The sequence below is a fragment of the Momordica charantia genome (genome assembly GCF_013281855.1).
Source record: "Momordica charantia cultivar OHB3-1 chromosome 3 unlocalized genomic scaffold, Mcharantia_2.0 BLBB01000003.1, whole genome shotgun sequence".
Classification (NCBI taxonomy): Eukaryota; Viridiplantae; Streptophyta; class Magnoliopsida; order Cucurbitales; family Cucurbitaceae; genus Momordica; species Momordica charantia.
The window spans coordinates 11756940-11772947 of NW_028275161.1; the positions used below are offsets into that span (position 1 = coordinate 11756940).

The 16008-nt window shown below is 37.2% G+C and overlaps 2 protein-coding genes across 2 annotated transcripts; one reads left to right on the forward strand and one right to left on the reverse strand.

The window, feature by feature from the left end:
• Window positions 1–569: 569 nt before the first annotated feature.
• Window positions 570–4462, forward strand: LOC148212385 (uncharacterized). Its single transcript, XM_088121917.1, has 3 exons — window positions 570–1246; window positions 1323–1410; window positions 4027–4462. The coding sequence occupies exons 1-3, from the start codon at window positions 657–659 to the stop codon at window positions 4354–4356; spliced, it is 1008 nt and encodes a 335-aa protein (XP_087978043.1). The 5' UTR covers window positions 570–656; the 3' UTR covers window positions 4357–4462.
• An 8925-nt stretch (window positions 4463–13387) lies between these two features.
• Window positions 13388–15729, reverse strand: LOC148212386 (uncharacterized). Its single transcript, XM_088122209.1, has 4 exons — window positions 15679–15729; window positions 14697–15623; window positions 14402–14527; window positions 13388–13924 (listed from the first exon to the last, which is right to left on the reverse strand). The coding sequence occupies exons 1-4, from the start codon at window positions 15727–15729 to the stop codon at window positions 13388–13390; spliced, it is 1641 nt and encodes a 546-aa protein (XP_087978335.1).
• Between the last annotated feature and the right edge of the window lie 279 nt (window positions 15730–16008).

The window sequence follows — 16008 nt, forward strand, 5'->3', positions numbered from 1 at the left end:
CTGGTTGGAATACAAGAGGTACCCTAGCTTGTCCTTCATGTAATTTTGATACTCGATCACTTTATTTAAAAAATAGTGGGAAAATGTGCTACATGGGTCATCGTCGTTTTTTACCTTTAGACCACGAATGGAGACTATAACCAGAGTTGTTTGATGGGCATGTTGAAGAAGAATTACCTCCTGAACAATTGTCTGGAAGTGATATACGTGAACAAGTGAATCAATTTGAAGAACATATATTTGGCAATACTGTGAAAAAGAGGAAACGTGCTAAAAACTGGCTGAAGAAAAGCTTATTCTTTGAGTTACCTTATTGGGGAACTTTAATGTTGCGACATAATTTAGATGTGATGCACATTGAAAGAAATGTTTGTGAAAATGTGATTGGTACAATATTAAATATTAAGGGGAGGACAAAAGATAACTTGAAGTCTCGTCTTGATCTCCAGCAAATGGGAATAAGAAAAGAGTTGCATCCAGTACAATATGAAATGGTATCTACCACCTTCATGTTGTACATTATCTTTAGATGAAAAAAATGCATTTTGTGAGTACTTCTAAAGGTTCCAGATGGATTCTCTTCTACTATTGGGAGGTGTGTTAATATAAAAGGAAGAAAAATATTTGGTCTTAAAAGTCATGATTATCATGTTATTATGGAATATTTGCTCCCATATGCATTACAAGGATTGATGAAGAAGGATGTACGAGACGTATTGATTGACTTGAGCAATTTTTTTAAGAATTTGTGCTCAAAAGTGGTTAAAGTGGATGATATAAAAATTATTGAGGATGAAATTATAAGAATTCTCTGTAAAATGGAAATGATGTTCCCACCGTCATTTTTTGATGTAATGATGCGTCTATTAGTTCATTTGCCAAATGAAGTTAGAATTTCTGGACCAGTTCAATATAGGTGGATGTACCCATTTGAAAGGTACTTAAGTAAGCTAAAGGCTTATGTGCGCAATCGAGCTCATCCTGAAGGTTCTATAGCAGAAGGTTATATTGCCAATGAATGTGTAATGTTTTGCACCAGATATTTTCATACCATTGAAACTAAGTTCAACCAAGTGAAAAGAAATGAAGACAACGATCATAGTTCATATGATGGATTGTCTATTTTTAAACCAGTTGGTCATCCTATGCGACCAGGTAAACAATCAAGAAGGCTCACGACAAAAGAGTGGAGACAAGCTCATCTTTATATTTTAAAGAATTGTGATGATGTCCTACCGTATATTGGGTAAGAAAAATTTCATTAGTGATAAATATTTTAAAATGAAACGTTAGGTGTGTTCTAATTTTATAATTCTTTTTAGTGAGCACATACCAGCATTACAACATGTTGATGCCAGAAATGCACAGAGAAAGCACGATAAAGAGTTTATAGAATGGTTTGAAAGTCATGTAAGTAAAAAAGTACATAGTAGTTATGATCTATTTGTTTGTATTTATCTACTTATAATTAAACATGATACTATTGTCTATGTAGGTTACTAAACTATATAATAAAGGAAGCAATGAAGTTGACAAACAGCTATTAGATTTAGCTCGAGGTCCATCACAAGAAGTAATGTACTACAAGGGATATATTGTTAATGGTTTTAGGTTTCGTATAAAGGATGCTGATGATTTAAGAAAAACACAAAATAGCGGGGTAGTAGTGAGAGGAACTAACAATCGAGAGTACTTTGGTGTTTTGCATGAAATTATTAAATTGCAGTATATGAGAGGAAATAATGTTGTTTTGTTTAAATGTAAATGGTGGGATATCAATAGTCGTGGTAAAGGAATTAAAGTTGATGATCATGGATTAACTAGTGTGAATATGACCTACACATTTGCTGTAAATGAGCCATTTGTATTGGCATGTCAATCTGAACAAGTTGTTTATCTTGAGGATAGAAGAAATCCAACTTGGTATTTTGTGTTGAAGGTTGATCCAAGAGATTATTACAAGATTCCTGTAATCAAAGATGTAGATTGTCAAGAAGAAGATGGTGATGAAGGAATTTAATATTGATAATTGTTTGAAGATGGTGACTTCTTTTTGGATTACTACTTGTTATTTGGTATTATGAATCTTGTATTAATAGTTTTGCTAAGCGACTGCCCAATTATATGACTTTATTAATATGTTAAGAAGTTTATTTGAATTGAATATTATGTACTGCTTATTTGTTACAATTTTTGAATCATAGAATTATCTATATTTGAAAAGTTATAATTTGCAGGTTGAAAGTGTAATTCTACTCTTAAGTGCGATATATGATAGGGGAAAAGATGAAAAACTTTTCATCTCATAGAGCAAAGATCAAATTCCAAGATAGAAATAGTATAAATAGTCATGAGAATAGTACTGTAGGGGCGACTATATCTACAGCTTCAACAAAATCTAAAACACAAGTTGGTCTAGAAGCTTCATCATCTTTTACAGGAGAAATTGGATCAACTACTAGTTACGAAAGGACGGTTAATGGAGGTAATATTTTTTTTAGTTTAATTCTATTTTGTTTGTTTCTAACTCACCCTTTCTTTTTTCTTTTTATTTTAGAATCTTTTTTTGTAGGGCCAAGAAAAGTGCGTGGTCCCACACGCAATCTTAAACTAGTTAGATTACCTCACGGGATTAGATTTGAAGTATCATGGAGGAACAAAAGACCTGTTGGAGATAATGCTGATATTTTCAAAAGCCAATGCACTATTTTGGCTCGACAAGTCAACTTTACACCTCTACAAGTGAAAAGTTGGAGAGATATTGACATGACAACAAAAAGAAAACTATTTGAGCTTACATTAGTATGTGATACTTAATAGTTATTTTATTTACTTATCACTTGCTTTAATTGCCATTGTTTTTTGCCATGTAGGAGCGATTTAAAGTCGAAGGCCATGAGACTTCTGTTTTACGTCAACTTAATCGATCTTATAATAATTGGAGAGATAGCTTGAAGAAAAAATGGTTGTACAAATATGATACAGTTGCAGAAGCTTTAGCTAATATTCCACCAGAAATTACAAGAGAAGATGCAGAATATCTTGCAAACTTGTGGAAGTCAACTGAATATCAGGTTATATTCTAAAACTTGTTTTTTTGTACATATAAAAAGAATATATTTATTTCTTTAAATGGTAATCATTCTCATTTTCTACTTTTGAAATGTAGGAGATGTGTGAAAGGAACAAAGTGAACCGTTCTAAATTGAATGTATATCACACATGCGGTTCACAAAGTATACAACAAAGAGTTGAGAAAGAGGTAAATGAACAATCACATAAACTTCTTTTAATCTAGTACGATGATTCAATATATATTTTTCATTTAAATAGGTTCGTGACACTAATAATGAGCCTACTCGCATAACAATTTGGGAGATAACTCACTTGAGAAACGATGGAACGACGGTGAATGAAACTACACAAGAGAAATTGGTAAGTACATTATATGAATTTATATTTCTTAAGTTTAAATGATTCCTGTCTTGATAACAATGTATCCATTTGGTTCAAATTCATAAGATTTAATATCCTACATAAGTGTCCAAATTCTCAACTACTGATCGCTAAATCAAGCTAGGGAAACTCTTAGGATGATTTAGGAGAGGAAGATATTTACAATATGACTCACTCCATTGCTTCCCTTTAACTGTCTTCTTATTAAAAGACTTTCCCTTATTTTTAATTACCAACAATCTGAAGTTCCTTCCGGTAACTTTTAGAGTTTTTGTATGCCTTTGTGCTGGTATTGTTTTATAACTTTCAAACTTTCCCTTATTTAACTGTCTTCTTATTAATAGCTATGTTAATAAGATGTTCATAGTGTTAATAAGATTTTCATAATGAAATGTTTCGCACGATCCTCTGTTTCTGCCAATTGTATTGGTCTGTCTTGAGCTTCTAATCTTGAGAAATATTTGAGATGATCTTCTTTGATATTTGTTTTTCAATTTTTACTCGATATTACTTTCATCTTATTAGAAAATATCTTATTTTTGTCTTTAAAATTTTTATTTTTGTCTTTAGTCGGAACTCAAATCATATGCCTCTCAAGTGATGGATGGTACACTTGACATGAACAACGACGAGATTTTTGTGCAAGTCTTTGGACCAGAGAAACATGGGCGTGTTCGAGGTTATGGAGCCGGTGTTACTCCTTCTGAGTTGTTTGGATCATCTTCCAAAGTTCGTGATCTTGAGCGACGCCTTAACGAGTCAGAACAACGTCTTCAAGAATCTAAACGACAAAGAAAATATGAGGTACAAGGACTCAAAGATCAAATGATTGAATTAGAAAATCGTTTTGAGCATCAATTTCAAGTAATGATGGCTGAGATGATTCGAAAAAAATCCTAAAGTAGGGGTTAGAAAATTTTATTGTTTTAGGTATTTGAAGTATTTGTATTATTTGAATCAGTTTTAGAAATACCGTAACTACCTTGTTGATTGTGTTTGCAGTAACTATGGGTTATAGTAAATAATATTTTGTTGTGTTGAATATAGTTTTGAAATTATAAATTTTAACTATGAAAAGTAATTTAATTTTTTCAAATAAATAATATTAAATTAATATTAATTTCAAATGTTATTATTCTATTTGATTTTTTTTTTGAAGGATTTACCAATGTCAATAAATAACCTTTTTTTAAAGGTTTAAAAATGGTTGAAGATAAGATTATGATCCTTGGAAAATGATGAAAACCTTCGAAAAAACTAATTGAAACTAACTAATTATTGACAACTAATTCAACAATTATCGAAGGCTTACAACTTTTGAAAAACATGAATTTTTGAAGGCTAATTGAAGTTTTGAAAAATATGAATTTTTTAAGGTTAATAAAACTTTCGAAAAACCTTTCTCGACGGGATCTATTTCGACACTTTTTGAAGGTTGAGTAAACCTTCGAAAAAACATTTATCAAAGGTTAATTTTATACTTTTTCAAAGGTTATGACCTTTGAAAATACTCAATTTTCTTGTAGTGAACTAATAGTGCAATTAAAAATTTTAAACACAAAACCAGTCAAAGACCTTCGCTTATCAATATCGGCAACATAATCAGCATCCACATATCCTTCTATCTTTATGCCTATATTATCATTAACAGATGCATTTGCTCCATAAACAAGGCATAAATGTAAATGAGATGCAAGATATCTTAAAATCCATTTTACAACATTCTAGTGTTGTTTTCCAGGATTAGCTAGAAATCTACTCACAACACTCAATGAATGAGCAAGGTCAGGTCTAGTACATATCATACATCCATAAGACTCCCAATAGTACTAGCATAAGGAATATCAAGCATATCATCAATATCATTGGGGGTCTTAGGGGAATCATTAGAAGACAATTTAAAATGTTTCCCAAAAGGAGTACTAGCCTTCCTACTATCTTGCAAACCTAATCTCTTGACTAGCCTGTCTATGTAGTTCTTTTGAGACAAACACAACTTATTATTAACACAATCTCTAGTTATATTCATCCCTAAAATTCTTTTTGCTTGCCCTAAACCTTTCATTTCAAACTCTCTACTTAAAAGATCCTTCAACTTTTTAATCTCATGCATAGATCGACAAGCAATCAACATATCATCAACATATAGAAGTAAATAAACAAAATCAGATTTAGAAACTTGTTTAAAATAAGCATAACTATCATATTTACTTCTATTCAAGTTGATTGAAATCATATAAGTGTCAAAACGTTTATACCATTGACGAGGAGATTGCTTTAAACCATATAACGATCTTTTAAGGAGGCAAACCTTCTTTTCTTGTTTGGGAGCTTCAAAACCAGGAGGTTGTTCCATGTAAATGGTCTCCTCAAGCTCACCATGCAAGAAAGCAGTTTTAACATTCATTTGTTCTAACTCAAGGTTATAATGAGCAATAACAGCAAGTAAGATGCGAATAGAGGTCTATCTAACAACTGGATAAAAAACATCATCATAGTTTATGCCCTCTCTTTGTGTGAACCCCTTAGCAACTAACCTAGCCTTAAACCTAGAGTTGTTCTCATTTTCGAGGTTCTCTTTAATTTTATAAAGACACTTACAACCCACTGTTTTAGCTTCTAATGGCTTGTTAACAAGTTCCCATGTTTTATTCTTCTTTAAAGAATCAAACTCCTTTTTCATTATGGCCCACCATTTCTCACTGTTCTGATCATTAATGGCCTCATTGAAAGTTTGTGGTTCTTTATTAATAAACTGATTAGCTACAACTAGGGCATATGATTTCAAGTCTGCATACCCATATCTATTGGGCGGTTTAATAGGCCTACGTTTCCTATCCCTAGTGTTGCGTCCACACAACTGGGTTGTCAACACGTGAAAGTATACACGATTCGTTGGTTATAGTACGTAACGAGGTCATATCCACAGGGACTTTTGGTTGTACTTTAACGATAAATGCAGATACCAACAAATTAAAATCAACAAAGATTGGGTATGAATATTGACTAGAAAAACAATAAAATAACGTTATAATAAGATGACAGATACTTGCAAGAGACAACAGTTTTGAGACTGTTAAGACAAGGATGAGTAGCACAGAAAGAGGAGATGAGGGATTAAAAGATATGAAGAGAGCGAGGGAGATTCAGCATACTTTAACACTGTTGGGTGTGTTGCCCTAAACTCGTAGTTTGTATTTTGTAAAAACAAATGTATATTCAATAAAGTTTTATTCAATAAATTTGTTGTTGAATTTATAGCATTGCATTGTCCAAAATCCAATAAACTAAACATCCGAGGTTATTTTAGTGTAACCGGGACAGTATATATACCGGGTATATATTTGATATACTGGGTATATATTTGATACCCCTGATATACGAGGTATATATTTGATATACTCTGATATACAAGTGGATAATGTCCCGTGAATAACCTAAAGGGTCTATAGTATATGGATAAGGCTGGGTACCTTATCCTGGCAACACTATGGATACGACCCACTCTGTAAAGGTTACAGACGACTTGATCCAGGTCGTTCGTGTGGAGACATGCGAGTGGGGTTATCGTATACAATGAGTTTGTATAAGACCGGACCACGAAATAGCCAACCTTTAGATGTAACACCGTTAACTAATAGATTGCTGTTTCTTAGGATGACCAGACAACTCATTCTCAATCCTGAGTGAGTTATGGACTCCTGCCCGTGAGGGCTCGTCCTTTGATCTGTATGGGTGAGAGTGGCCCGAGATGCGGACTCAATATTTCTACCATTTTGGGGACGAGACCGAGTGGCGAGCTGGGAACATAACTTCACAAGATGGAATTCACTCCTCTCCGACTTTAGGGGAGTAGATGAGTGTTCCCTTAAATGATGACTCTGGGACTCCAATAAGGGGCCTCGCCCTCTCATTGGCTCGAGAGGGACTTCCGATTATTCATCGGATCATAACCAAGTTGTTCATTAGAGGAGCAGTGGTATTTAATGAGTAAGATGTAACTCAGGGGTAAAACGGTAATTTGACCCAACTTGAGTTACGAGCACTCGTGAAGGATTGACTCATCATTAATGGCCGTATATCCATGGACACGAAAACATTCTGCAGTGAGAGGAGTGCAACTGCGGGTCTGTAGTGGAGTGACCCGTGGTTAACGAATGTTGATTAACTCGGTCAATGAGTTTGACTGATTAATCTCGTATCGTTGGAGCTTCGGATCTGTAGGTCCATTAGGTCCCCTTGCTAGCTCATAACGGGTAAAACGAGGATCAAGTTTTTGGAAGAATTTGAACTGTTCAAATTTCTTAAAGGATTATATGTATATTGATATATTATAATATATACTTGATTCTAAATTAAAACTATATATTATGAGAGAAATTATTTGAATGAGATTCAAATAAAATTAATATGAATAAGATTCATATTAAGACTATAGGTTAAAAATAATGTGCATAAGATGTACATTAGAACTATAAGTTATACGAGAGAAATGCAATAGAATAAGATTCTATTTCTGTGATAAATAATTAAGGGTTAATTATTTATTTGATATATATATACATATTAATTAATTATTAATTAGATTAATAATTAATTAATATTTATTAATTAATATGATTAATTAATTAATTATATATATAAATGAATTATTAATATTAATATTAATAATAATATTAATTGCAGGGGAGTGGGGGCAGTTATGACGTGGGGAGTTATCCCCACGTCATATCAGTTTTTTTGCAGAAGTGTTCTGCAACAGGAAAAAGGCCCCCAACGAAGAACAGAGTGATATTCTCTCAATCAAGCTCTCTCCCTCAACTCTCCCTCACATTGAAAACGAAATGCTCCCACAAGCGTGTTCTCGAAACCGAAGAGGATAGCACGGAAGACTCGGTGGTGCTGTTCTTGTGGAAACCATTGAAGAAAAGTTCTTCAAAGGTAATGGTTTTCCCCTTTATTTTCTTCTTGAACTTTGTGATTTTGTTTCCCAAATTTCACGAACAACGTTTTACTTCCGCTCCGGGATTCACATCTCTTCAAACACGTTATCAACCTATACTCTAGCACAACTAATCATTTATTAATGACCAGTTCGACTTGGTTCCCTTCCGAGACACCCCAAACATGAGTAAGCACAACTCCCGTTGCTAAATACCCAATCAATAAATCCAAGCTATAGGCATGATTAGGGGACCCCATTCCTTAGCATCCCTATAGCTATAGAAAAGCGCTAACCACAAGCAAAACAAGTCAGCACCCACAAGCCTTTCCGGGTCAATATAGAAGCTAGCATACACGAAACAGCGGCCAACAGTAACGCGAAGATTTCAAAAATAAATTTAGATTTGTTTAAAAATAAGTGTAGCAGCTAGAGATTCGGTCTCAAATAAGTTACAGCATGCGAACCTCCCCCGAAACGGGGTTTAGCTCATAATGGGTGAAAAAAACAAAATGGAGGAAGAAAGAATACAAGCCATAGCAGAAAAATGACTAATTGACAGAAAGAATAAGCAGACAACTCTTTCAGGTAGGCGATCTTCCTCTTTCTGGCGTCAGCTCTCCTCCCGAAAATGGGTATATTTCATTCCCTTGTCTTTTTAGCTCTAAATGTTTGTGTCCCTTGGGATCTGTGTGTCAGTCGGCTAGGGCAACCTTCCATTTAAATATCGGGTCCCGTTTTTAGGGCACCTGGCTGGGGATTGTACGGACATAGGGAAATCCCATGTTTTTGAATTAACTGTACGGACACTCTTGTCCTGATATCGCTATGCTCCAGCTTTTATATGCTCCGTCTTGACAATGCTTTGGCTTTTCCTCTCTGGTTCAGCACTTCTTTCTCTTTTCGTCTCCTCTTTAAAAACCTGTGCAAAAGAACCACAAATACGAGAGTTTATGCTATTTTTGGCCAAAGTTCTCAAGACCAAGGATATTTAGCTCAGAATTTACATTTTAATACTATTCATGCTAATTATGGCCTAAACCCGACACACTTTGACATTTTAATGCACATTTTCACCCAAATAATCACCAAAATAACCATTCCGCCGGTTGATTCTGCTCCTCAGACGCAACCGGCGGAATGGTTTCAGCAGTCTACGGAAGGTCGCCGCTCGACCCAGAGCTTGCCGACAACTCGAACTTCGGCGCTCTCTTTCTATTCGCTCGATGCTTGATTTTAGGCATTTTGGTCTAGGGTTTGGAAAGAAGGAGAAGGGTTTTGTTGGATCTAGAAGATAGAGAGAGAGAGACCGCGATGGTGCAGAGTGGGGAAAGAAAAAGGACGGGAACGTGGATTTAACGGGAGAAACGGACAGCTGTCGTGGTTCATAAGAAAAATATATCCCCGCAAAAACGAGAAATAAAATTCCCTCAAATCTCTGGCAATTACGATATGCTCCACAAAAGAAGATTTTTTTAAAATTCTTTACTTACCTTATCTCTTTAGAAACTGAAATTTGTTATAAATACCTCTCTCCATGACTGCCAAATCCTGCCGTTCTCATCAGCCTTGTTCTTTTGTGTAAGCGACGTCACGCTGCCTTCAATGAATGCCCGTTTCAAAAGTTGTAGTTATTTCCCCCTAAAAATCAAAATAAAGCTAAATCAAAATTCAAAATTCAAAATGGCAAGAAAAACAGTTAAATGTCTACATTCCTAAATTCAAACTAGGGAGCACTAAATCAATTAATCATTAAATTCTGCTCCCTTTATTCCACTGCTGCTTTCTCAATCTGTAGCGAGGTGGTGAGCTCCAGCATCTCTCACCACGCTTCCTCCAAAAAAATGCTTCAGCCTTTGCTCGTTCACTGTGAATTCTCTTCCCGTATTCATCTCTTGTACTGTAATTACTCCATGGGGAAAGACGTGAGATACCAAAAATGGGACTGACCATCTTGATTTGATCCCTATAAAAATTTTGAGCCTCAAATTAAAAAGCAACACTTGTAGCCCTTCCTCAAATCTTCTAGGATTAATTTTCGCATCGTGTCAGCGCTTCGTCTTTTCTTTGTATAACTTTGCATTCTCATACGCGTCTCTACGGAATTCTTCAAGCTCTAGTAGTTGTAGGCGGCGAACCTCTCCAGCAGTAGAATAATCTAAGTTTAATTTTTTTATAGCCCAAAAGGCTTTATGCTCTAGCTCCAATGGGAGATGGCAAGGTTTCCCAAAAACTAGTTTGTAAGGAGATATGCCTAGAGGTGTCTTGGATGCTGTACGATAAGCCCATAAGGCGTCATCCAACTTCGTTGCCCAATTTTTTTCGATTTGTACTAACCACTTTCTTCAATATGCTCTTGATTTCTCTATTGGATATCTCGGCTTGCCCATTTGATTGGGGGTGATAAGCTGTGGATACTTTGTACCGGATGTTGTACTTAGCAAGGAGAGATGCTATAGCTTTGTGGATGAAGTGGGAGCCTTCATCATTGATCATAGCTCTAAGCGTATCAAATTGTGTGAATATTTGCTTGTGGAGAAACTTTGCTACCACTTTGGCGTCACTATTGGCACATGCCACTGCCTCGACCCACTTTGACACATAATCGACTACCAATAAGATGAAGATGTTACCATTAGAGGAATTGAATGGTCCCATGAAGTCCGTGCCCCATACATCAAAAAGCTCCACCTCTAAGATGTATGTTAGAGGAATCTCTGACCTCTTGGAAATATTTCCAACCCTTTGACATTCATCGCAATGTTGGACTAGCTTATACGCATCTTTGAAAATGGTGGGCCAAAAGTATCCGCTTTGGAAAACTTTTGCTGCTGTGCGCTGCCCTCCAAAATGGCCACCGTATGGTGCCGAATGAAATTTAGCTAGCACTTGTCGCGCTTCAGCGTTGGCGACGCATCTTTTGATCACTCTATCTTGGTCAATTGTATAAAGATAAGGGTCATCCCACAAATAGAACTTACTCTCATGCAAAAACTTTTTTAGTTGCTGCTTGTTCATGCCTGCTAGCAAAATTCCACTAGCAATATATTTGGCTAGATCTGCAAACCATGGTTCCTCATTTTTATTCAGAATTCCAATAGCCAATACTTGCTCATCTGGGAAGGTTCCTCTAATTTCAATCCTATTCTCTGGGCATTCCGAAGTAGACAGCCTGAACAAGTGGTCCGCAACCACATTTTCTGTTCATTTCTTGTCCTTGATCTCTATATCAAATTCTTGCAGCAGTAATATCCATCTCATCAATCTTGGTTTGGCATCCTTCTTTGTTAATAAATATTTCAGAGCAGCATGGTCCGTGTAAACAATCACCTTTGACCCTACCAGATACGCTCTGAATTTTTCACAGGCGAACGCCACTGCTAATAGTTCTTTCTCTGTGGTGGTGTAGTTAATTTGTGCCTCGATCAACCTTTTGTTGGCATAATAAATCGGATGCAGCAACTTCCCTTCACATTGGGCAAGAACTGCTCCCACAGCATAGTCGCTGGCATCGCACATTATTTCAAAAGGCTGGTTCCAATCTAGAGCTGTCATTATCGGGGCATGGGTAAGAGCGTGCTTGAATGTATCGAACGCCTGCAAACAGTTAGATGTGAAGTTAAATTCTTTATCAATCTCAAGCAAAGAGCAAAGAGGTTTAGAGATTTTCGAAAAGTCCTTAATAAATCTGCGATAAAAACCGGCATGTCCTAGGAAACTGCGGATGCCCTTGACATTCACAGGCGGGGGCAATTTCTCTATTGCCTCGATCTTTGCTCTGTCCACTTCTATGCCCTTTTTGGAGACTCTGTGCCCTAGCACAATTCCTTCTTGCACCATGAAGTGGCACTTCTCCCAATTTAGGAATAAGTTTGTTTCTTCACATCTCTGTAGCACTCTCTTCAAATTATCCAAACATTCTGCAAATGATTTTCCAGAAGACTGAAAAATCATCGATAAACACCTCCACTACTGATTCCACAAGGTCAGAGAAGATGGCCATCATACACCTCTGGAACGTTGCTGGGGCATTACAGAGCTCGAATGGCATTCGCCGAAAAGCGAACGTTCCATAAGGATAAGTAAAAGTCGTCTTCTACTGATCTTGAGGTGCGATTGTCATCTGATTATAGTCGCTGTAACCATCTAAAAAACAGTAATACTCTTGACCTGCCAACCTGTCCAGCATTTGGTCGATGAAGGGGAGAGGAAAATGGTTCTTCTTTGTAGCTTTGTTTAGCTTACGATAATCCATCCATATACGCCATCCAGACACTGTCATCGTGGGTACCAACTCACTCTTTTCGTTTTCTACTACAGTCATACCTCCTTTCTTTGGCACACACTGCACTGGACTTACCTACTCGCTATCTGAGATCGGATATATGATCCCTGCATCCAACCACTTAATAATCTCTTTCTTTACCACCTCCATCATCGCTGGATTTAGTCTACGCTGGGGCTCTATAGAGTTTTTGCAATCCTCCTCTAGCACTATCTTATGCATACATAAACTTCGGCTTATCCCCTTGATATCCGCAATAGTCCATCCAATTTCTCGCTGATGTGCTTTGAGTACATTCAACAGCATCTGCTCTTTTCTAAGGTTAAGTTCGCTGCTATGATAATTGGCAATGTCTCTGATAAACCCAGGTAAGCATATTTCAGGTGCTGCGGCAATACTTTAAGCTCCAGCACTGGCGGATCCTCAATTGATGGCTTAGGCAACCTAAACTCTGGGTTTGGGAGGTCTAGGGACTCATATATTTTCTTCGAAAATCCTTTATTAGTGTTAAAGCATTCTGATTGGACATCTTCTAGCTCATTTTCAAATGCGCCGACAACACTTTGGGCTCCAACTGTTTCGAGATGTTCTAACACGACTTATGTTCCCAGCTCCTCTATTAACGTTTCATCCAATATCTTTAATATTGAACACTCTTCAGACTCAGTAGGAAATTTCATAGAGTCATGCACCGAGAATTTCACTTATTGATCTTGTACACGCATTGTGAGCTCGCCCTTGTGGACATCTACCAAAGCTCTCCCCGTTGCAAGGAATGGTCTTCCAAGGATAATAGGTACCTCCTTAACTGCATCATAATCCATAATAATGAAATCAGCACGGAAAATAAATTTATCTACTTGTACCAACACATCTTCAATTTTTCTTTCTAGATGCGTAATGGAAAGATCCGCCAGCTGCAATGTCACTGTCGTGGGTCTTGCTTCCCCAATACCTAACTTATTGTAAATTGATAGAGGCATAAGATTGATGTTGGCGCCCAGATCACATAAGGCAAGCCTGATCTGTTGTCCTCCAATTGAGACAGGTATGGTAAAACTCCCCGGATCCTTCATCTTTGCAGGAATTTTGCTCGTGAGTATAGTACTACAAGCCTTAGTCATTGCCAATGTCTCATACTCTCCCAGTGTTCTCTTCTTTGTGAGTATTTCTTTTAAGAACCTCACGTAATTCAGCATTTGCTCTAGAGCTTCTACCAACGGTATGTTCACATGTAGTTGCTTTAAGACATCCAAAAACTTCTTGAATTGAACATTTTGTTCTTTTTTCTGTAACCGTTTAGGATATGGCGGCGCTGGTCAATATTCTACTAGAGCATTTACATGCTCTGCTTGTTTTCTTTTCTCGAGCATTATATTTTATGTAGACCCTGTCTCTGGTGCTCTAGCAGTTACTGGATTGACTGATTTATTGGATGCGTTTTTACCATCCCTAGGCTGTCGAGCTATTTACTCTGATGGAGTTGTTACGATTACGTCTGCTGGCTCACTGCCCTGTTCTGACTGAATTACTCCGTGGTCAACTTGAATATGTTCCTTGATTACTGCTGGAACATTTGGATGCGCCGGAGGTAATGCTCTTCCCCTTCGCAAAGTGAGGACCTTGCATTATTTCTTACCGTCTCTTTTTGGCACTTATGTGTCGCTTGGTAATGCTCCAACCGGTTTGTTCTTTAGATCCGTATCTAACTGGCCTACTTGCAATTCCAGATTCCTTAATGATGCGGCTTGGCTTTGCACAGTGGCATCATTATTGGCCACGTATTGCTTCATTAGCTTTTCCAGTGATGCAAAAGATCCTTCAGATTGCCTCTGTGCTACTACCTGTCCTTGATTTGCAAAACCAAGAGGATAACTTACCTTCTGCTGAAATGTCGAGGCATTGGATGTCCCTGAATTGTTTCCTCATTGAGTTCCACTCCAACTAAAATTAGGGTGATTCCTCCAGTCGAGATTGTACGTGTTCGAATACGGATTGTTTCTATTATTCTACGGGTTCCCCAGATAATAAACTCTCTAGATTTCCAGGGCAGTTATTGTAATGGTGGTTTCCTTCGCAGAATGAGCAGGAAATCCCTTGAATTTGATTAACATTAGCTGTACTGACTGATGCTCCAGCTAGACTCTGCTGCGTCATACTCCTCATTACCAAATCCGTCAGATTCTCAATCTTTGAATTCAATGCAGAATATGATTCGGATTCAGCCAACCCCTTACTCGATTTTCCTTGCACAGCTCTAGGATCAGACCATGAGTGATTGTTAGATGATATTCTTTCCAAAATATTAAATGCTTCAGCATAGGGTTTTGCTAGCAAAGCCCCATTTGCTGACGCATCAATCACTAGGCGTGTGGCATCATCCAGACCTTTGTAATATGTCTCGATCTGTATACATCTCGGGATTCCATGGTGGGGGCACTTCTGCAATAATTGCTTAAACCTTTCCCAGGATTCACTGACTGATTCCCCAACAAATTGTTGAAAATTGTTGATCTCACTGCGATACTTAGCATTTTTGCTGGGTGGGAAGTATTTCTTCAGAAACTTCTCAGCCAAGTCATCCCAACTTTTAATAGATTTTGAAGGAAGGGACTCTAACCACGTTCTGTCTTCATCTCTAAGTGAGTACGGAAATAGTTTAAGTCGTAGCACTTCCTTGCTCAATCTCTCGTCCTTGAATGAGTTGCAAACTCCCATAAAGAATTTCAGATGCTGATGCAGGTCCTCCATAGCATGTCCATGAAATTGGCCCACTGTCTGAAACATCTGAAACATCACTGGTTTCACCTCAAATTTGGAAGCTTCAATTTTTGGCTCTGTGATAACTGGGTTGAAGTTGTAAAATGCCGGAGCTGCATATGCTCTTATCTCCCTGCCTATGTCGTCTGCTAAGAGTACAGCATTGAGAAGGGGGTACCGCTACACCAGGATGAGCAACGACAGGAACCCCGTCTACTATTTCTTCTATTCTCACATTTAGTCTTAAAGGTGCATTAGGCGGACCAGGCTGATTTACTCTGTCCATGTTGGCTGCCGCTTGTTGTCGCCTCTGCTCTCGTATATTTCTGTGGAAGGTGCGCTCTATTTCGTGATTAATAATATATTCTAATCCTTCATAATCGTTCATGCACCTCGCAAAAGAAACACACAGCAAAATACAAATGTGAAAATAAGAAAAATCACTTCACCACGTATCTACAAATATCACTGTTAAAATAAAATCGCAAAGTCCCCAGCAACGGTGCCAAAAACTTGTTGCGTCCACACAACTGCGTTGTCAACACATGCAAGTATACACGATTTG

Coding starts and splice junctions, on each gene's coding strand:
- LOC148212386 (XM_088122209.1), bottom strand. CDS start 15,729: ATGGACAGAGTAAATCAGCCTGGTCCGCCTAATGCACCTTTAAGACTA. Junction 15,624..15,678: donor ATGCACCTTTAAGACTAAAT/GTGAGAATAGAA, acceptor ATCCTGGTGTAG/CGGTACCCCCTTCTCAATGC. Junction 14,528..14,696: donor GTTTATTATCTGGGGAACCC/GTAGAATAATAG, acceptor AATCAAGGACAG/GTAGTAGCACAGAGGCAATC.
- LOC148212385 (XM_088121917.1), top strand. CDS start 657: ATGGAATATTTGCTCCCATATGCATTACAAGGATTGATGAAGAAGGAT. Junction 1,247..1,322: donor GATGTCCTACCGTATATTGG/GTAAGAAAAATT, acceptor AATTCTTTTTAG/TGAGCACATACCAGCATTAC. Junction 1,411..4,026: donor TAGAATGGTTTGAAAGTCAT/GTAAGTAAAAAA, acceptor TTTTGTCTTTAG/TCGGAACTCAAATCATATGC.